This window comes from Neovison vison, chromosome 4 (assembly GCF_020171115.1).
Source record: "Neovison vison isolate M4711 chromosome 4, ASM_NN_V1, whole genome shotgun sequence".
Lineage (NCBI taxonomy): Eukaryota > Metazoa > Chordata > Mammalia > Carnivora > Mustelidae > Neogale > Neogale vison.
In genome coordinates this window covers 63,156,057-63,177,063 of record NC_058094.1, presented here as the reverse complement: position 1 = coordinate 63,177,063, position 21,007 = coordinate 63,156,057, and the positions used below count along the sequence as shown (strand labels likewise).

General features: G+C 46.4%; 1 protein-coding gene across 1 annotated transcript; it reads right to left on the bottom strand.

Moving 5' to 3' along the window:
* Positions 1–800: 800 nt before the first annotated feature.
* On the bottom strand, positions 801–19,005 carry PRDM14 (PR/SET domain 14). Its single transcript, XM_044244468.1, has 7 exons — positions 18,306–19,005; positions 17,692–17,745; positions 17,451–17,608; positions 16,026–16,296; positions 11,325–11,527; positions 5,277–5,378; positions 801–1,028 (listed from the first exon to the last, which is right to left on the bottom strand). Exons 1-7 carry the CDS (start codon positions 19,003–19,005, stop codon positions 801–803), a joined length of 1,716 nt encoding a protein of 571 aa, XP_044100403.1.
* Between the last annotated feature and the right edge of the window lie 2,002 nt (positions 19,006–21,007).

The window sequence follows — 21,007 nt, the reverse complement described above, 5'->3', positions numbered from 1 at the left end:
ACCTCTGTTTTTGACGTTCTAAATACTAGTATGAACGGGCTAATCAGACCTGAGAAGATTCTACTCGTCTCTCCGAATGAAGTTGGGTTTGAAACTAGAGCAATACAAGAACACATTTATTTTAGAGTCGACTACAATTTTTAAGCCTTTCTTGTTTGGTAATAATAATTTTTCTTCCCCAATTACAAAGCTCAAGATGAGGTGAATAAGTAGCTTCGGTGTCCTAGGAGTAATTCTGTACAGTGCTAAACAAATTAACAGGCCTCTGTCACGTGATGGGGGAGGAGTAGGTACTAGGGGTTGAAAATCAATCCAAAAAAGATGGGAGATTAATTTATGTCGTCTGAACACTTCGTTACACGACTAATGAAGCTCAGGGTTGAATGAATTTTTAAAGAATTTATTCTATGAAGAATAGACCAGGTAACAGCTATAGCCATATTACAGTTGGGGACCCAAGGCCACTAGTAGAGAAAAGGTCTTTTTCATCACAAAATCAAACTCTACTCTCAGTCCCCAAAGTAAAATATAGTCCCTCTCTCAGGGTTTGTCTTGAGTTTCCAGACCCGGAAGCTCAGTATTAATAGCCAGCTCACACTATCTCTAGATAAATTCACCAAAACTCCATTCCTGTGAAACACATTTCTGTGTAAGCTGGCAAAAATCAATTTGATAATTTCCACTTTTCTGTTTCTCATCTCCATGTAGTTACCCTCTGCCCCTACGACACACCCCAAAAGCACGGAAAACCCAGACCAGATCCTAGCCTGTGGTTTTCCGTGGTCCCTGTACTCTGAGGGCTAGTAGCCTTCATGGAGCTTCACGTGGGAGTAGAATGCTTCTTGATCTGGGAAGGTTTTTCCACAGATGCCGCAAGAGCAGCCCTCATCCTCCTTGTGCGTCCGTCGCACGTGGCTATCATGGGCAGCGTGCGATGCAAAGGATTTACCACAGTACTTGCACTTGAAGGGCTTTTCCCCGGAGTGCTGCCTGATGTGCGTGCGGAGGATGCTGGAGGCTGTGAATCTCTGCAGAGAATGAAAAGCAGAAGAAAAGGTAAACTTCCTTCACCAGGACAGCCAACTAGACCAAGGGCTTAAGTTCACTGTTACCGAGCCTTAGTTCTCTGATGGATGAATCTGGGTTTTCAGGCTACAGAGCAGCACGTCTGGTCAGCAGCACGTCTGGTCAATAGTAGCAGCCTTCATAAAAAAGGGCTTGACCGACAGGAGGCTCAGGAGCCTCCATTTCAACCAGAAATCCCAGTGTAGGTGGATCTAGGACCACACTCCAAGAGAACTTGCATTAGGGGAGTAGCTACTCTTGGCCAAGGTCTCTGCATCAATCAGCATCTTACTGATTTTTTTCCTTTCTATGATTTTTTTTTTTAAAGATTTTTTTTTTAAAGATTTTATTTATTTATTTGACAGACAGAAATCACAAGTAGATGGAGAGGCAGGCAGAGAGAGAGAGAGGGAAGCAGGCTCCCTGCTGAGCAGAGAGCCCGATGCGGGACTCGATCCCAGGACACTGAGATCATGACCTGAGCCGAAGGCAGCGGCTTAACCCACTGAGCCACCCAGGCGCCCCTCTACGATTTTTTTTTTTTTTTTTTTTAGGTAAATCTTTCTAGCCTATACATGAACTGAACTTATAACCCCAAGATCAAGAGTTGCATGCTCCACTGACTGAGCCAGCCGGGAGCTCCGGTTCCTTTCCTTTTTTTTTTTTTTTAAAAAAAACTTAAATTTTCTGAGAGGCACCTGGGTGGCTCAGTTGGTGAAGCATCCGACTCCTGATTTTGGCTCAGGTCATGATCTCAGGATGGTGGGAGTGAGTCCCACGTCAGGCTCTGCACGGGGCGTGGAGCCTGCTTGTGGTTCTCTGTTCTTCAATCCACCCCTCCACCTGGCTCACACGTGCTGGCTCCCTAAAAAACAAGCAAAAACTTGAAACTTTATTATTGGAGATTCTGTGTACCCTTTACGGAGTGTCCCTGAGTGTTTGCCTCTTACACGACTATAGTACAGTGTCATAGCCAGGACGCGGATGTGGGCCATTTGTCAAACAATGCCTCCGGTTGCCCTTTTATTTTTAAAATTTTATTATTATTTTTTAAAGATTTTATTTATTTACTTGACAGACAGAGATCACAAGCAGGCAGAGAGGCAGGCAGAGAGAGAGGGAAGCAGGCGCCCTGCTGAGCAAAGAGCCTGACTCGGGGTTCGATCCCAGGACCCTGAGATCATGATCCCAGTAGAAGGCAGTGGCTTAACCCACTGAGCCACCAAGCGCCCTCAGGTTGCCCTTTTAGAGCCATACTGATCTCCCCCCAACCCACCTCCCACTTTTTTCTTAAGCTATGGCTGTCACTTATTTGTTCTCCATTTCTACTGCTTCACCCCTTCAAGAATATCCTTCAAGAATATTACGTTTAGGATTGACTCTTCTCACTCAGCAGAATTATCTGGAGATCCATGGAAGTCTCCATGGATCCAAGGTTTTCTTTATTTATTTGAGACCGAGAGTGAGAGCGAGAATGAGCAGGGAGAGTGGGAGAGGGAGAAGCAGGCTTCCCGCTGAGCAGGGAACCCAGACACGGGGTTCGATCCCAAGACCCTGGAATCACGACCAGAGCCTAAGGCGGGGCTTAACTGACTGAGCCCCCAGGCGCTCCCAGTTCAGGCCTGTTTAATTGCTGAGAAGTACTCCCTGGTGAGGGTGGGCCCCAGGCTGTTCAATCACTTACCCCTTGAAGGACGTCCGGGTTGTTTCTGGTTCTCAAGAATAAAGCTGCGACAAGCATTTGTGTACAGGTAAAGCCTTCACTTCTGAGTAAGTGCCCAGGAGGACAACGGCTAGGTTGTATGGCAGTTAAGAAGTTTCATTTTTAGTGCAACTGCCGAACTTTTCCAGAATGGCTGTAACACTAGTACTTTGCTGTTTTTACATTTTTTTCTTGGCCACTTCTGTTCTCTCCCCGATTTATAATCTTTCTCCTCATTCATTTCAGTACTATGCTTTGACCTTTGTCACCTTCAGGCAGTATATTGGAGATATAATGACTCCATTTGGGGGTCCACTAACAGAAAACACCAGGTGGAACTGGTGGCTTCAGATTTGGGGGGCTGGGAAAGAAGCACCACACTCTGAGGGGTCTGGACTTGGGTCACTACCTAGGAAGGTGCACAAGCCACACTTGTTTGGAACATGTCAGTATTCATCCACTTAAGTAACTGGAGTCTAACCCGGGATGCCAAATAACTCGTTCATGTCCTAAGTGGATTTAGTTCCCCTTCAGGGCATTTCTCAACCCCAGCTGAGCTACAAGTCCAAGGTGGGGATCAAAGTAAGAACTCCAGAAACAGGATGTGTTGTGGGGCTATTTTGACCTTGCTCTGAATATCCTGCTAGACAGCATGTATCCCCCAGGATAGCCTGCCTTTTTCACGCTAATTCATGGTCACCTCCTTCACTCTGCTGGTTCCATCTGGTCTACTCGTGTCTCAGCCTCCTTTTTCTCTCTTATTTCCATTCTATTGACATGCAATTTCTTCAGCAGTATTATTTCCCTAAGCCTGGTACACTCAATGTTTTATGCTTCTTTGGGAGGCTTAGATGTCCCCCTAACATGGCCTGCATTTCTTTTATGGCTTTATCATAAAAAATTTAAGTAACTTGATGATAGGTTCAGTCTATTCCAGTGCTGTCAAACAGGGGCTTTCTGCAGGGATGGAAACATTCTATGTCCATGCTACCCAGCTTGGTGGTCACTAGCCACATGTGGAGGATGAAACCAAACTACAGAATTTTCCATTTCATTTCATTCTTATTAAATAGCCATATATGGTTAATGGCTAACTAAGCACTGGACAGTTCAGATGCTTATCCTCAAAATAAGACATAAAGTGGGGCGCCTGGGTGGCTCAGAGGGTTAAGCCTCTGCCTTCAGCTCAGGCCATGGTCTCAGGGTCCCGGGATCAAGCCCCACGTTGGGCTCTCTGCTTGGCAGGGAGCCTGTTTCTCCCTCTCTCTCTGCCTACTTGTGATCGCTCTCTGTGTCAAATAAATAAAGGAAAAAAAAAAAAAAAGACGAGGTATTTTGGTAAGATTTCTAAAGCCTGATCAAACTACAGTTCTATTCCAGAAACCCCTAACCACTTAATTGTCTCTTCATTTTTATCACTCAGTATTCTGTATAATGTACATTAGATTCCAGCTGGGCAATGTTGGTCTAGAATGTGGAGACATGGAGAGCCTGTGCTCTTACATACTTTGTAATCATGTCTGCCATCATTAGGTCTCCCTATAAATTAGGGGTGTATTTTTTTTTTTTTAATTTTGTTCGGGGCACCTGGGTGGCTCAGTCGTTAAGCATCTGCCTTCGGCTCAGGTCATGATCTCAGGGTCCTGGGATTGAGCCCCGCATCGGACTCCCTGATCAGCGGGGAGGCCTGCTTCTCCCTTTCCCTCTGTGTTCTCTCTCCCTCTCTTACTCTGCTTCAAAGTAAATAAATAAAATCTTAAAAAAAAAAAAAATAGGGGTGCCGGGGTGGCTCAGTGGGTTAAGCCTCGGTCTTCGGCTCAGGTCATGATCTCGGTGTCTTGGGATCAAGCCCCGCATTGGGCTCTCTGCTCAGCAGCGAGCCTGTTTCCTCCTCTCTCTCTGCCTCCTTCTCTCCCTATTTGTGATCTCTGTCTGTCAAATAAATAAAATCTTAAAAAATAAAATAAAAATTGGTTTGTTTGTTTATTTAAGTACTCTCTACATCCAATGGGGGGCTTGAACTTCCCAACTCGGAGATTGAGTCTCATGCTTTACAGACTGAGCCATCCCAGCAACCTCGGGGGTATATTTCATGACACATGTCTTAAATGCCAGTTTGTTAATAGGAGGTCATATCTGATCATCTTAAGCAAACTAGAGCTTTTTTTAGGGGTGGCAATGGGATGGGACTGATAATGGACTAACCAAGAACTCCTTATAAGTCAGGCTTTATGCTTCAAGTTCTTATCCATGAACATCCAAACAGGGCTCAAGGTAGATCCCTTGGGGGCGCCTGGGTGGCTCAGTTGGTTGGACGACTGCTTTCAGTTCAGGTCATGATCCTGGAGTCCCGCATCAGGCTCCCAGCTCCATGGGGAGTCTGCTTCTCCCTTTGACCTTCTCCTTGCTCATGCTCTCTCTCACTCTCTCTCTCTCAAGTAAATAAATAAAATCTTTAAAAAAAAAAAAAAAAAAAAAGGTAGATCCCTTGGAAGGAGGTTCCATTTACCTTTGTACAATAAACACACTGGTATGGTCTGTCTCCAGAGTGGACTCTCGTATGTTTGTTCAGGCTGGAAGACTGAGAGAAACATTTCCCACACGTAGAACACTAAGGTGTAAAAGAAACAGACAGTTAATATCACATCTTCATTTTACCATTGTGTTTATCTGGGAGTAATAGGTGAAATATTGTATTTATCCAATATATGGCTGTAGGCAGAGGTTATAGAACTCATGCTGACGGGCCTAATTAGGGCAGCAGAAAGACTACCCAGGGCTATGCTGACGATTCTGGAAGTATGGGTTCTGGTCAGATGCTTTAGTTAATACTGCAAAAAGAACAGATCAAATCTCAAGTCTAAATACATGATGTGAAAAATAAGATAGGGACTGACTCTTGAGAATGAGGACAAAAAAAATTAAAAGTTAAGCACAGGGAGGTAGATTCAACCTGATTATCTGGCCAAAAGGAGTTCCAGGAGAGAACAAAGTTCTAGAAGACAGATAATAACCAAAGAATGAACAATAAAATTCCTGTCAGTTTAGGACTTGTGCCTTCAAACGGAAACAGTACTTTGTACTGTTTACAAAACAGGAAAAAAGGGAAAAGACATCCAACCTGACATGTTCTGTTAAAACTTCAGAATTCCAAAGATAAAGAACAATTTCCACAAAGAAGAAAACCAGTTACTTATAAACAGATAAGAAACAAGTTGCCATCAAATGATGAGAGAAAATAAAAAGATGCCTTGAAGGTTTTTGAAAAGTTTTCTATCTGAAACTTTGTATCTAGTCAAACTATCAAGAACATATGCAAGTAAAACATCCTCAAAGAAGGGGTGTCTGTGTGGCTCAGTTAGTTAAGTGTCTGACTCTTGCTCTCAGCTCAGGTCTTGATCTCAGGGTTTTGAGTTCAAGCCCTGCCCTGGGCTCCACGCTGAGCATGCAGCCCACGGAAAAGAAAAAAAAGACTCAATTTTTTTTCAGTATGTAACTTTAAAAATAATTATTTGAAGATATACCCCAGTATTATAAAAAGGAAATCAAGAAAGAGGAAGAGTGAAATAAAAAAAAAAAACAGGGGCGCCTGGGTGGCTCAGTGGGTTAAGCCGCTGCCTTCGGCTCAGGTCATGATCTCAGGGTCCTGGGATCGAGCCCCGCATTGGGCTCTCTGCTCAGCGGGGAGCCTGCTTCCTCCTCTCTCTCTGCCTGCCTCTCTCTGCCTACTTGTGATCTCTCTCTGTCAAATAAATAAATAAAATCTTTAAAAAAAAAAAAAAAACAACAAAAAACAGTGGAACTAACTTAGGAAGGTGATGATAGCTGTCCAAAGTTGGCAGTTCACAGGCCTAGAAGGCAACAGGTTCCAATGTAAGTTTCCCTGCAGAACGCTTTCAGCGAGAATGTCAGTATCATTACGCAATTAGGAAACTACATCTTCCACTTGGAATTAGAAATCCTAGCGAAAACAAAAAGCTTAGAAGTCAAAACCAAATACAAAGAAAGTTAAAAGTCTGGCATAATTTTGAGCAATTGATGGAATATAAGAAACAATAATTTTTGGAAAAACATGCTTCTCTCCATTGGTCAGGAATTTCAGGTTGGAAAAGACTGACATTTCTAAATTCCTGGATAAACTTTTGGGACTTGTTGTTATGAACTACAGGGATTTCCTCTGACATTTTTGTGGTCTTCATTAATTTTGCTTGACCAGTCATCTAAAAAGGATGCAGGTACAATTTAAATTTTAAAATGCTGGAAACAGGGGTGCCTGGGTCGCTCAGTGGGTTAAAGCCTCTGCCTTTGGCTCAGGTCATGATCCCGGGGTCCTGGGATTGAATCCCGCATTGGGCTCTCTGCTCAACAGGAGGCCTGCATCCCTCTCTCTCTCTGCCTGCCTCTCTGCCTACTTGTGATCTCTCTCTGTCAAATAAATAAATAAAATCTTTTTAAAAAATTAAAAAAATAAATGCTGGAAACAGGGGTGATAATACAGGGCTTTCCACTGCTGGTTATGCACCCACCATCTTCTGACATTTTTGTCAATCAATCCTTTTCTCTTTCATGAAGAAATTTAATGTTTTTGTTTTTTTGTTTATTGGAGAACCCCCCCCTTAATTTCTTCAAGTTAAACATTTTATTTCCAGCTTCTGCAAATTAAATATATTTCACCACCTTAAAAGCTAACTACCAAACTTAGTGTAAAATGAAGAAAACTAAAAGAGCATAAAAAATGTTTGGCAGTAAAAATAAGAAACAGAGGTGCCATGAGAAACTCCCCTTGAGATGCTCAGAATGCAACTAGACAAAAGCTACACGAGCTCAGGACAGAATTCTTGGATAGAGGTCCGTACCCATGTGAAATGCCATTTATAGTCATGATATATATATTTGAAAGGTTTTACTTATTTATTTGAGACAGAGAGAGAACAGAGGGAGAGTCAAAGGGAGAAGCAGACTCCCCGCTAACCAGGGAGCTCGATGTGGGGCTCCATCCCAGGACCTTGAGATCATGACACCTGAGCGACCAAGCCACCCAGATGTCTAACCAACACCACCCCCCCACCTGCCATCTCCCACGGAGTCATGATAAAAGACAAGACCACTCAGAGAGAGTTTGCAAAGAGAAGATCACTAAAGAACTCTCCGGAACACAAAGGACACGGGACTTGTCCTCTTGAATTGCCAGTTTAAAATGATTATTCTTGGGGTGCCTGGGTGGCTCAGTCATTAAGCGTCTGTCTCTGGCTCAGGTCATGATCCCGTAGTCCTGGGACTGAGCCCCGCATTGAGCTCTCTGCTTAGAAGAAAACCTGTTTCTCCCCCTCCCATTCCCCCTGCTTGTATTCACTCTCTGTCTCTCTCACTGTCAAAACCAAACCAAACAAACCCTTAAAAAAAATAAATAAAATGATTATTCCCCCATCCTACCATAAAACTGGCTCCTTCCATGCCTTCCTTGTCATCCCTGTCATCTACGGACAGCCTGGTCTACGGTCCCCCAGATTCAAAGATGGCAGCAGCTGAGTACAGCTTCTCCCCTAAAACCCCTACCCAAGACCACCACTGTCTCTAGAGTTTAAGCGAAGGACCCAGCCAACATTTTAGCAGAAATATCTTTTTTTTTTTTTTTAAGATTTTATTTATTTATTTGACAGAGATCACAAGCAGGCAGAGAGGCAGGCAGAGAGGAAGCAGGCTCTCTGCTGAGCAGAGAGTCCAATGCGGGGCTCAATCCCAGGACCCTGAGATCATGACCTGAGCCGAAGGCAGCGGCTTAACCCACTGAGCCACCCAGGCGCCCCTAGCAGAAATATCTTGATGGAGCTCTGATGACCTTCAAGAAGCCCTTCAGCTTCTACTTTCTTAACCAACACCCTTTGATCTGGCTGCAGCAAGTCTGACAAATATCCCAGCGGTGCACATCCCCTCAGGTTAGATCACTTGCTGTGCTAACTGGAAAGGAAAACGCTGCCAATGAAAATTATGGCATACCACCCCTTGTTCAACACATTCGGTTTCTGAAAATATATGGTTCAGAAACATAAAAACCTAGAACTGATAAACTATGGCTTGAAAAATAGTATTACAAAAGCACGTAGCAATAGACCTATTTTCCAAGGACACATGTGGACAGATCACAGGACAAATACAGAGAGCTGATAAAATACAGTGCAAACGTTTAATCCACGTTATCAATTAGGATGCACATTAAAGCAAAATACTATTTCATCTACCAAAATGGCAGCATGGAAGGACAATGGTCGGTAAGAGACCCCATGTTGCCTCCTTCACAAGAAGGCTCATCGTCTGCATTATAAACCCACATCTTCCCCAGAAAGCTGTTCAGCTCTCCATTCGAGCCTTCAAATTATACAGTCTATGACCCAGTTTTTCTACTTCTAGGAATCTATCCCAAGGAAGTCATCAAACATGGAAAATTGTGATGATTTCTATGGAATATCGTTCACTGCAGACACACTGGGGGAAAATCTGCACGTCGGGCGATCGGTTACTTAAGTGAAGGCCCATCCATGTCACACGCTGATGCAATCATTCCTAAGTTTATAAATTACTCATGATTTGGTGTTAAGTCAGAAAAGCAGCCTCATCATAACCCCAAGTGTATTAAAAATATGTGCATGTTCACATAAACACATCGAAAAAAAATTACACCTTAAATGTCTTCATGTGGGGCATGGCCTATCAGGTGGCTTGCTGGGTTCTCTCCAAATTCTAATTACCAAGCATATATTCTCTTCTCATGTTAAAAAGTACAAACTGGAAATAAAAAACTAAACGTTGACTGAGTGAAAGTGAAAACTGCTCTTGACTTTATTTTTTTTTTTTTAAGATTTTATTGATTTATTTGACACACACAGAGAGAGAGAACACAAGCAGGCAGAGAGGCAGGCAGAGAGAGAGGGGGAAGCAGGCTCCCTGCTGAGCAAAGAGCCCGATTCGGGACTCGATCCCAGGACCCTGAGACCATGACTGGAACTGAAGGCAGAGGCTTAATCCTCTGAGCCACCCAGGTGCTCTCTTGACTTTGTTCTTAATCCTACTCCCAAAATGACAGCGGTTGGAGGCATCACTTGGTGCTTTTCCATTTGTGTGTGAGAATCATGCGTGGCCTCCATAATAAACCATTTCAAATGGTATCACTCTATCCATATTCTGCAACTTGTTTTGGCTTAAGAAGCAAACCATAATTTTTACAACCACTTGTGTTGATGAACACACGGTTATCTCACTTTTTACTGTCAGAATACTGGAGTGTAATTTTCCTCTTTTTCCTATCCATGGGTGAGAAATAATTTCACTGTCTTAATACTTCAAATGTTCATAGAATTCTGGTTAAGTATGTGGTTTTCTGTGGGAAGTGGGATTTGGAGGGGTCCGGGGTGTTGCGGATATCTTCATAGATCTAGACCACCAAGGGGCTGTTAAAAACTAATTGTAGGGGCACCTGGGTGTCTTGGTGGGTTAAGCCTCTGCCTTCAGGTCAGGTCATGTTCTCAGGGTCCTGGGATTGAGCCCTGCGTCGGGTTCTCTGCTGAGCAGGGAGCCTGCTTCCCCCTATCTCTCTCTGCCTGCCTCTCTGCCGACTTGTGGTCAAATAAATAAATAAACTTTAAAAAAAAATAAAACTAATTGTATTACATGTCTTTTAATGAGCAAAAAGGAATTCTTAGATTATTGTAAAGATACTCAAACTTGACAGGAACAAATAATGCCCTGATTATTTGGGAATCAGGGCATTATTTGTTCCTGTCAAGTTTGAGTATGCTTCTTCTGGAAGCATAGCTGTGAATGGGAGGGGGTGCAAAAGGGCAATTTTATGAAAACCGCTCAGTTTTCTAAAGAACAAGCCCGGGACTCTGGAGTCACTCAGGCGGTAACCTCATCAGCTAGTCCTGACAGGGCCGGGAGTCAAACCCATATCTGTCTGCACCCAGGTCCCATCCTTTCTTCTAGGCAAGCCCAACGGTCACTTGTACTTTTTTTGCACCAAGCCTGGCAGCGTGACCAGCTATCTGGAATGGCAGAAAATGGCTCCCTATGGCCATTGTTGCTTTTCTTCCTGACAAAATCCTCGGCGTGCCACAAAGGCCTTCCATTCCCTGGGCCATGCCCATGCTTCATGTTTGTCTATAATTGTCAATATGCCTGCACAGATAATGGAACACAATGCAGTTACCTAAAAGCATGTATAGGCTCCTTCCCACCTGGAATGCCTCGACCCTCTCCCATCCCCGACCAACCCTGCCCTGCATATGAATCAGATACCCGTTGTCCTTCTAGACTCAGCTCAAGACCACCCCCTTCCTCTGTGCCCCTCTCTACCTGTGCATCTGTCCCCAGCACTCTGTCATGGTGCCAGCTCACATCTGCCCTTCAAGGCACCGTTCCCTCACAGACCGTGTGTCATTGGGCACTGTGTCCTAGCAGCTCAGACCTAGGGGACCCTCGGTGTGGACTCAGGGGTTTGAGGAAGGAACACGGAAGCCAAGGGAGTCATGGGCCGCCCATCATTCCCTGCCCTCCTTCTTACCTTGTGAGGCCGGTGCTTCTCATGGACATGAAGGACATGGATCCGGAGCCGGTCCCGCTTCTCAAAGGATCGTTTGCAGAGATTGCAGGGGAATTTCCTGTCGCCCTTGTCCACACAGGGGGTGTACTTCAGATGCTTATCTCTGTAATATTTGTAGGTAAATACTTTCCCACATCTTTCACATCTGTAGCCTTCTGCAGCCTCTGTCAAACACAGGGTTATGAATAAGGGCCTGTGGCTTAGTCAGTTCCCGTCCCTCATTCCTAACTTCCTCCAAAAGGATTTTTTAAAACTTTCATGAGAGACAATTTTAAACATATGCTAAAGTCAAAATAATGGAATAATAAACCCTAATGGGCTCAACACCGAGCTTTCACAATGACCAACTCAGAGCTAATTTTGCTTTAATTTGTATCACTTGCCTCCATGATTATTTCAACACTAATAATCATTTTGGTTCATAAATACCACAAACTGCAATCTATTAAAGATAATATTTTTTAAAAAAGCAGTAACCATATTTTCATACCTAAGCAATTAACTCTTATCCCTTAAAGAAATGCATGTGTACACACAAGTTTAATTATTTTCCAATCAGTTGAATTTCGGATTCAAAGTCTTTCTGTTGTCTATGGTTTGCTATGTTTGTTCAATCTCTCAATTTGTAGGTTCTCCTTCCCTTTTGTTTCCTGAAATGTATCTGCTGAAGCCCTGCCTCCAGCCGTATTTAAGAGCACTTCAACTTTACAGTTCCTTTTTTTTCTTTTTTTAAGATTTATTTATTTGAGAGGAGGGAGAGAGAGAGAGATTGAGAGCAAGCGCATAAACAGGGGGAGAGGGAGAAGCAGGGAGCCCAATGAAGCTGGCTCAATATGAGGACCCTGAGATGACCTGAGCAGACGGCTTAGAAGGCAGACACTTAACCCACTTAACAGACTGAGCCATCCAGGTGCCCCACCCAACCCTACAGTTTTTCTCTTCTTCTTTTTTTAAAAAATATTTTATTTATTTGGCAGAGAAAGAAGGAACACAAGCAGGGAGAGTGGGAGAGGGAGAAGCAGGCTTCCCACTGAGCAGGGAGCACAATGCGGGGCTCAATCCCAGAACTCTGGGATCATGACCTGAGCTCAAGGCAGATGCTTAACGACTGAGCCACCCAGGCACCCCATCAACCCTACAGTTCTTCAACACACTCTTAACTGGACTGGCATGTGTTGGGAGGTTAGGTTAACATACCAAACATACATACTGTGTTCCTTTCAGATCAGGCTAAGCTCTAAGTTCAGGGCAGTTCACCTTGGTCAATGGCGACCAGACAATGATGGACACCAACAGCTTACTTCCTAGACTTCACAAGGGCTGTTCCCATTGGCCCTATTCACAAAGTCTTAGGTACCTGTTTAGCTTGCCTTTTGCCTCCCTGAACTTCTGGAAAGGATTCCAGAGCTAGAACCAAAATGCAGGGAGTAAGGATGACCATTATCTTGCCTTCTCTTGTATTCAGAGGGTTATCATGATGATTAATTTAATCCTATCACTTATTGAGCTCTTACCAATATGAGTGATACTATCGCTGAGTGATAGACTTAAGACCCAGAAAGGTAAATCTGTTTTTATCCATGGAGGAGGGAGGGGGAGAGAGGTTAGAGAGGGTTCAGCCGACTCTAGCAAGGGAGGCTCCAGGTCCAGGGGTGTCTATTGTTGGGGGAGGGGAGACTTCTGGGGCCACCTACAAAAGCATCCCTGCAGAGGACACTCTGGATTCCGGAGGATCAAGTGGCTTTGACTGTAAATGCATCACGGAGACCCCATTGTCTGGCCCCAGGGAGGGAGAGAAGAGCCAGCAGTAAGTATATGCAGGAGTCTGTAGATGGAAATCTTCTTAGCACCAGGTCTGCAGGGAAGCTATCCATCAGGGGCTTTGTTAGTTGATAACTACATCCCAGGCACGTTTAACAGGTGGCTAAGGAAATAAACCATTCATTAAGTAAATAACCAGGAAGGCAACGGCCAACCCCAGGACTATCCATTGCCTGGGATGTCTATCACTTTCATTGAGGTGCTAATCCGCTCAGAATTCCCTTGCTGGGATGGTTTTAGATCAGAGCTAGCATTTTCATTGGTCAAAAATACCGGGCCTTCCTGTTCCAGCAGTGGGAAGATAGGGTCTACAAGATAGGGATCAGTAATATTACAATTCAAAGCACTAAAGCACAGCAAAATTCAGAATCATGGTTCAATATTGAGTGTGCAGAAGAACCGCTTAGGCAAAAAAAGGACAAGCCATCCTTCCTAATTAGGGCTCCTCTGCCTACATTTTCTGCTCAAGTCTTTGGAAATTTAACTTAACCTAATGATTTTACCCTGTTCCCTTTTCTTCTTTCTTTCCCTCCGCGCCCCAGGTCTCACCTTGGTCAACTCCTCTTTTTAGCTGAGGGGTTTCCCAATATTGACAATGATGCTTCCTGCCCCACCACACACAGTTCAGAGTTTCGTAACAATTAAGAGCCCTCTTCACATTCCACACCTCCATCCCCCAAAACACACACTCTGCAGGCCTGCATACTCAAATAACCCGCCCACATAGGGTCCAGACTCTTCCCTCCCACTCAAGACCTGAAAAGGCGAAGTTCCCACCGATCCTCGCCAAAAGACTTTGAGGAAAACAGTTGAGAGGAGAGAGAAATTTTCATTTTTCTTTCCTTTTTAAACTTATTCCAAACCACTTCACAATAGAAAACAAATGAATTCATCCATAATTCTTTCCAATGAATTAAACTGTTTACCAAGTTCCTTCCACACGTTGTCCCAAATACATATTATTCAACCCCATTTACTAGTCTAAGCCTTCATCCCTATTCCTTGTTACCAGATGGGAATTTCTGATTCCTGCATATTAGTTTATATGTTCATATACCATCATTTGTGTAAGAATTATTCCGCTATTGAGCATTTAGGTTGTTTGTTATTTTTCACTAATAGGGATGGTGCCATAATAAAAATCCTCAGGGACAAAAGTTTTCCCTTCTGGACTATATTTTCTGAAGACAAATTTCGGGAAGAGTATTCTTGAGAAATCAAAAGTCATGATCACTGTAATAGCTGAGAGCAGTTTGTGAGTTATCAAGCATGGATTTGTTTCTCAAATCCATTTTCCACTTTTGTCTCAAGAACAGTACACTTTGGAAGTGACCAAAAAGGTTACTTGGTTTGGTGCTAAGTAAGAAACAACTGTGAGGTCCACAGACTTCAGAGAGTCCTACAATCTCACCACCACCCCCTGACTTTATCCCTATGCCATTCACATGTTGGGGGTAACAGGAAGATAGTTTACCAAAACAATTCTGATAAGCCCTCATTATTTGGACTTTTGAAACAAGAGGCTGTGCATCATTCACTTCCTAATCCCTGTGAGCATGTCTTTTCTTTAGCTTCACTATTCCCCAAACTTGGGTTGCCTTCCCTCTCCCAGCCCAATACCATCTCATCCCTAAGCAGCTTTTCCGGTGTTGGTCCTGGTTTCTTCTGCTTTCATTCAATATACACTGGGATCCAGGAGACGGGATATTAAGGTATTTAGAATGATTTCCTGCTCTGAAGGGTCTCGGTTTACAAGGGAGATTTGCATGCATACAATCACATAGTGTGTGACGAACGCAATTCACTTTTCCTTTTTAACTTGTTACTTATTACATCTATTATAACATAAGGTGGGCTTCCGTAGTATTACACACATATAGTAATTTGCATTTATCTCATATAACCTACTAAATCAGGGGTTCAGCTTTTGTGTGTATGCAAAAATCAGTCAGAAAGCGTTTTAAAAATGCAAATTCCAGAGGCTCACTTCCAGGGAGTGGGTTTCTGGTCCTCTAGGTTTGCGCTGCTCACATGTGGTCCAGGGGCCAACTGCATCAGCCTCCCCTGGAAACTTGATAGAAATGCGGGATATCTCAGGTCCCAGCCTGAGAATCTGCATCTTTCCAAGATCCCCAGATTCTCACACCCACATTAAAATTTGAGAGCAAGAGTGTAGCTCAATGCTTCCCAAAGGCGACTAAGATCCACAGCAAAAAAACATTTTCTATTTGAGACTCAGCACACACACATCTCCATTTGAAAAAAAAACTTCACCAAAACAATGCTTGCTCATACTTTAGATTCGCATAGACAATTTCTATTCTACTTTATTCTAATTCCATTTTTTTTTTTTCCTTTAAAGATGGTCTAAAACACTAAATTGATTTCCCACCACATTAAGGTGCTGCAACCCCCATTTGGAAAGCCCTGCTCTGGACAGAATGTTGATGGGAGTCATCGGCTGTTATAAGTCTGAGCAGAAACGAACCAGAAACTGGCTCACCTAGGCAAGAGGTTGCATCCATTTATTTTGCTTCTATTTTTTTCTCTGGAAGGAGGTGAAGGGGGAAAAAGAAAAGGTATCCTTGTGTACAGAAGTAGCTTCAGCAGCTTTGGAAAGATGAAGGCATTTTCCTCCAGCAGGGTGGTGCCCCCTGGTTAGAGACACCCTCCCTTAAGGCTCCCGGGCTGCATTTAGCCTCTGATGGGGAGGAGCTCCACAGGTTAGCAGATAAGCCTTTGGTGGGGGGTGGCGGTGTGGGGGGGTGTTTCATGTTCAGAAAAGAGCCAAGTCCTTCAACCAGAAGAGCCTCACTGGGAAAGGCAAAGGTGTGCACTCACCTTCAGAGGGCCCAGGCGCCTGCTTCCCCTGTTCTGTAACTTGAAGGCTCACAGGAATGTCCAGAAACTTTTCATAGCAGTCTCCGTACCACACAAGGAGCTCTTGGTTCGGGCAGATCTCCTTGCAGCTCTCATAAAAGATCTGCCCTTGACACTGCACGGCAACTAGGTTCTGCTCCTTGGGGAAACGGGCACAGTTGACATAGGACATCCAGTTCCCTGCACCTCCTTTGCCATCTATAAAGTGACTCAAATGACCATCTTCAAAGATCTAAATAAAATAAAAACAAAGTTTAAAATGTATTCCCCCCAACCTATAAAGTAAAATTACTTACTAAAAATTTATAGTCCAAATCTCAAGCATGAGTCTACTGAATATATTTATTATTTATTAGTACTAAGCTCAAATAGAATTATTACCTTAAGAATATCTCTATAGGTGCTGTGACTTTTTTTTTTTTTTAAAGACTTTACTTATTTGATAGAGAGACACAGCGAGACAGGGAACACAAGCAGGGGAAGTGGGAGAGGGAGAAGCAGGTTTCCTGCTGAGCTCCCTGCTTGATGCGGCCCTGGGATCATGACCTGAGCGGAAGGCAGACACCTAACGACTGAACCACCCAGGCGCCCCTGCTGTGGCATTTTTTAAAGATTCTTACTCTCATCACTTGCTTAATTTCCAAATTTCTATAGCGAGTATGTTAATTCCATAAGCAGAGAAAAGGGGAACAAGAGAAGGTTGCATTTAATTCCCAACTTAAAGACAACCAATTAGTTTTGTGCTTTATCCCCACCTAGTTGTCATGCATATTAGCAGAGCCATATTTTAATTCTTTCTCTGCTGTGGGCAATTCCACCAGCTCCAGTGTTTTGTTATTATAAGCAACTTTGTGATTAACATCTTCCACATACTCCGAATTTCAGATTACCTTAATAAGCCATATTCCTAGAAGTAGAAAATCAAGGTCAAGGGGAGGGATCGGGTATATTGACAAACTGGAGTCCTACTAGCATGTCCCAAACAGAATCAAGAGTATCAGTTTTTCAAAATTTCACAGGCAAATGATATCACAAATTTAAAAATGTGTTTTTATTCTCTTTGGCCTCTTCTTAGCACACTGTGTTTAACCTCTAAAGCATCTGATGTTGCCTACAAATATAGACAAATACGAATTCTTTGAATGTATATTCCATTGCTACTCTTCCACAAAACAACGAGAATGCACGCAGAGGTGTTATCTTGGTGGAATGAGCATCAGCCTTTCCTTCTCTTCATCTTATAAAATGGACAGCTGGGACAGCTTGGACAGCAAGAGTGTGCCCTCTCCCAGGCTAGGATTCTCCCAGAGGGCCAGAAGCCAACACTGTTCCCCACCAGTGTCAGTTCCCACTTTGTGGACCCACCAGAAACATAATTTCATTTACCTCCCACATCAGAGAATTGTCTCCATACGTCTTGACTTCACTGGCGTTGACCACTTTACCTTGAAAGGGCCCAAACCTGACTCCTTTAGCAATGAGGCTGCTGCAGAACACGCCAAAATGCCGCAGGTCACCGAAGGTCGTCTGCTTGAGGCAGAGACCTAGCGGAAAGCCAAGGTAGGAAAGCCAGTGAGAAAACTGTATTCCTTCAGGGACAGAAATCCAGGCAAGAAGCCCTGCCTACCTTCTGGTAGCTGAAGGGAGTCTTTATCCAGAGTTTGACAGAGAGAATCGGATCCTAGAAAAAAGGGTTAAATTTTATTTTTCATAAGGTGTTTCCCTCCCTACTTCTTGGAGGTTAACCATTATCCTTTATGTTTTTCCTGCTCCTTTTACATATAAAATTTCTCCTTTGAGACTGAGAACAACCCTTGCAAGTTAAGTAATTAACCCCATTCTGCAAATTTAAATAACTTGAGAATCAGAGATAATGCTGGGACTAAGGGCAAGCTAGATGGTGAGGCTGGGACTCCAAGTAGGAATTGCATGAGGCTCTCAAAGAGATACCCGGTACAGCCTGGTAGAATCTGATCCCAGCTGACAAGTCCACTGTGTGAACCATGAGTATCTTGACCCTCAGCTTCTGCTAAAACCAACCTTAGGAATCACGCATTTAGGCAAGTAGAGCCTCAGAAATGAGCCAGGTATCCCCAAGCTCCATACTCTGATGGGAAATATGTACACTTCGCCACCAGACTTGGGACAGTCTCAGATCCACCTTGATGCCCCCCTTTCCCACTCCTGCTCCCACCTGTATTCCCAGCCAATCTGACTCCCTCCCAATATGACCACTTTTACCAGAGCTGTCTGTGGGGACCAGGAAGCCGGAAATAGCATGGCGCAGCGGGGCGGAGTGCTCCACGCTGGGAATGACCCCGAACAGAACTAAGTGCAGGTCCTCCTGGGTGAAGTGGTAATGGTGAGACGACTTTCCTGGCTGGCTCGGGAGTTTGGAACCCTCCTCAGACCGCTTGCTGGGTGAGTAAGGTAATAACTGAGGCGTCTTCAGCCCCTCCGGCAACAAGGAAGCATTTGCCCCCGACGGCGGAATTAAAATCTCAGGTCCACAACACTGCCCATTGTCGTTTCGGCCACTAATGTGTCCCAAGTCTTCACTGGTGGCGCCTGTATACTCGTGGCTGCTGTTGAAGCGAGGCACCTCTCTGGGAAGGTGGGGGACTGGGTACCACGGAGACAGCTTGCTGTACCAGGGCAGATCGTAGAGCGGCTCCTTCTGCAGTGCCAGGCTGGAGCTCAGCAAGGGAGGCGCCGGCCGGAAGGCAAAGGCGGGCAAAGCGTGGGATGCAGACACTGCGGCCTCCAGCTGCGGGAAAGGTTGGAAGTCTTCCTCCGCAGTGGTTAGCATGTTCCCATAGTGGCCATAGGGCGGGAAAGGCATGTAGTAGGCGTCCAGGTGTTGAGGGGTGCGCTGGAGCCTCTCGGGCGCGTAGCACACCTTGTCCTGGGGTCCAGCTTCACCTGGTGGCCGCAGAGCCATCCCCGGCAACACCGCGCCGCGCGTCTGCGGGAAAGCAAGCGCAGCTGAGGGGCGCGGGGCGCGGCGGCCCCGCTGCCGCTTGCCTACCCTCCACCATCCAAGCTAGCCCCGGGTCCAAGGGAATCGCATAAAGCTCCCAGTTCGATCCCGCAAGCCCTACCCCCACAAACAAGGCAAAACAAAACTGCAATGCAAACAAACACACAAAAAACCCCAAACGAAAAACCTTCCGGGATCTTGCTCGACTCCAAGTTCCCGGTAAGTGTCGCTTTTGCCTTCTCTCCCCACGCACACCTTGACCAAGCACAGCTGGTTTCCAACAACCCATTCTCTACTACCGAACCCAAATCCGGCTCCTGCAAAATCCTTCTGAAGTTCCCTCTTCCGCCCGCTCCTCTGCTCAACGAAACTCTTTTACAGGGTGGGTCGGAGCCCCCCGGGCCCTCCTACTCCAGGGGACTGGGGCCGAGCGCGAGGCCTTACGGGGCTTTCGAGCAGGCGGCTGCTCCAGGAGCTCCTGGGTACCCAGAGGCGAAGGCAGGGTCAAGGGCCCCCGGGCGGTTCGCGCAGAAGGAGACGCGCTCCCGGAGCCAAGGACAGGTCCGAAAGGCCGCCGGCCCTCCTCGAGCATAGGGTCTGACCCCGCGGACCCACGGGCTCCGCTGCCGCGACGAGGAGGGCGCCACCTTGGGCTCTCCTCAGAGCTCCGCAGCCGGCGCCGGGTTTGCCACGTGGGCCGAGTCCCGCCACATTCCCCAAGTCTCTCCGGGAACCCTGGTCACTCCACCTGGGGGGTGAGGGAGCCTGGGGTCGCAGACAAGGACGAGCCTCAGGCCAAGTGGGAGAGACGCCTCGGCGGCCACCGCCCCCATCCCAAAGGATAGCGTTTTAATGGACACAAGTTCACCAAGGCCGTGAAAGGGAGCCCCTTCAGGGCCGGCGGGTCTCGAGGGCAAGATCAATGAGCCCAATAAGGAAACCCAGCGGGGTCGTGACTCAGAAATTAAAGAACACGGGGTCAGGAGAAGAGGTCAGCCACGACGAAGCATCTGCGTCTCCTCCTGAGCCCCCAAAGGCGCTCGACTCCTGCCCTCCCCTGACGGCAAAGATAAGCCACTTGGGGCTTGCAGGCCACTTAAGGAGTTGAGAAAACCCCAAGCGGGCCGAACGGCCACCAGAACTCCGCCAGTGCCTGCTTCCTACGCTCCCCCACCGCCCAGGCGGCCGACGGCCCCAGGCCACCGCGGCGCCCCAGCCCGGCACCCACCTTCTAGAGCGCCGCCACTGGGCGGGCGCCTCCAGGACCCTGACGGTGGCGCGGGCTCCGCACCGGCAGGCTTTGGGCGGGCCGGGAGGGTCGAGCGGGGGGTTTAAGAGGGCAGCTGGCGGGCGGGGCCGCGGGGCATAGAGAGGGCGAGGGTGGGGAAGGGACGCGGCCCACGCAGGTCCTCAGTCCGTCTCCTCCCCGCCCACCGCAGTCATTGGCCGACGCTCCCTTTAGCCCTCCAGTCCCCAGGGGGTCGCGCATTTAACTCCTCAGGTCTCCAATCCCTCCCCGGGACCCTGCCGAGAGCGCTCGCCGGCAGCCCTCTGCGGCTGGCACCATTGCCCCTCCAGGTTCGAAAGCCTGGACAGGAGTTGCCAAGGGTCCCGGATAAGGCCGGGTGCTCAAGCATCGACCCCGAACCCGCCGGGTAAGGCTGAGACTTGCGTCCCGGGGTCTCGCCCCCGCCTCTCGGCTTTGAGTTCCCAAGAACCAAGCCTGGCCGAAGGCGCCGTCAAGCCCCAAGGAGCGGGTGGGTGTTTGTCCCTGATACCTCGAGGGGAGGCTGGCACCGGCCGCCCCTTGGGCTGGGAAGCGGGGCCTCGCGGGTCGCGGGTGGGGGCACCTGGAAGCGGGGGGCTCGGCGTCCGGGACGCTTCCGAGGTTTCCCGAGGGTCGTTTAGCCCTCTCCGGGACGTTTTCTCAAGTCGCTTTTCGAAGTCGGTGCTCCCGCCCCTT

Bases quoted from the DNA above. Each gene is read 5' to 3' on its own strand.
- PRDM14 (XM_044244468.1), bottom strand. From the start codon at position 19,005: ATGGCTCTGCGGCCACCAGGTGAAGCTGGACCCCAGGACAAGGTGTGC. The intron at 17,609-17,691 runs GTAGGCAGGGCT...GCTTTCCGCTAG, and splicing joins CTCCCTTCAGCTACCAGAAG to GTCTCTGCCTCAAGCAGACG. The intron at 11,528-16,025 runs GTGAGTGCACAC...TGTGTTTGACAG, and splicing joins GGCGCCTGGGCCCTCTGAAG to AGGCTGCAGAAGGCTACAGA.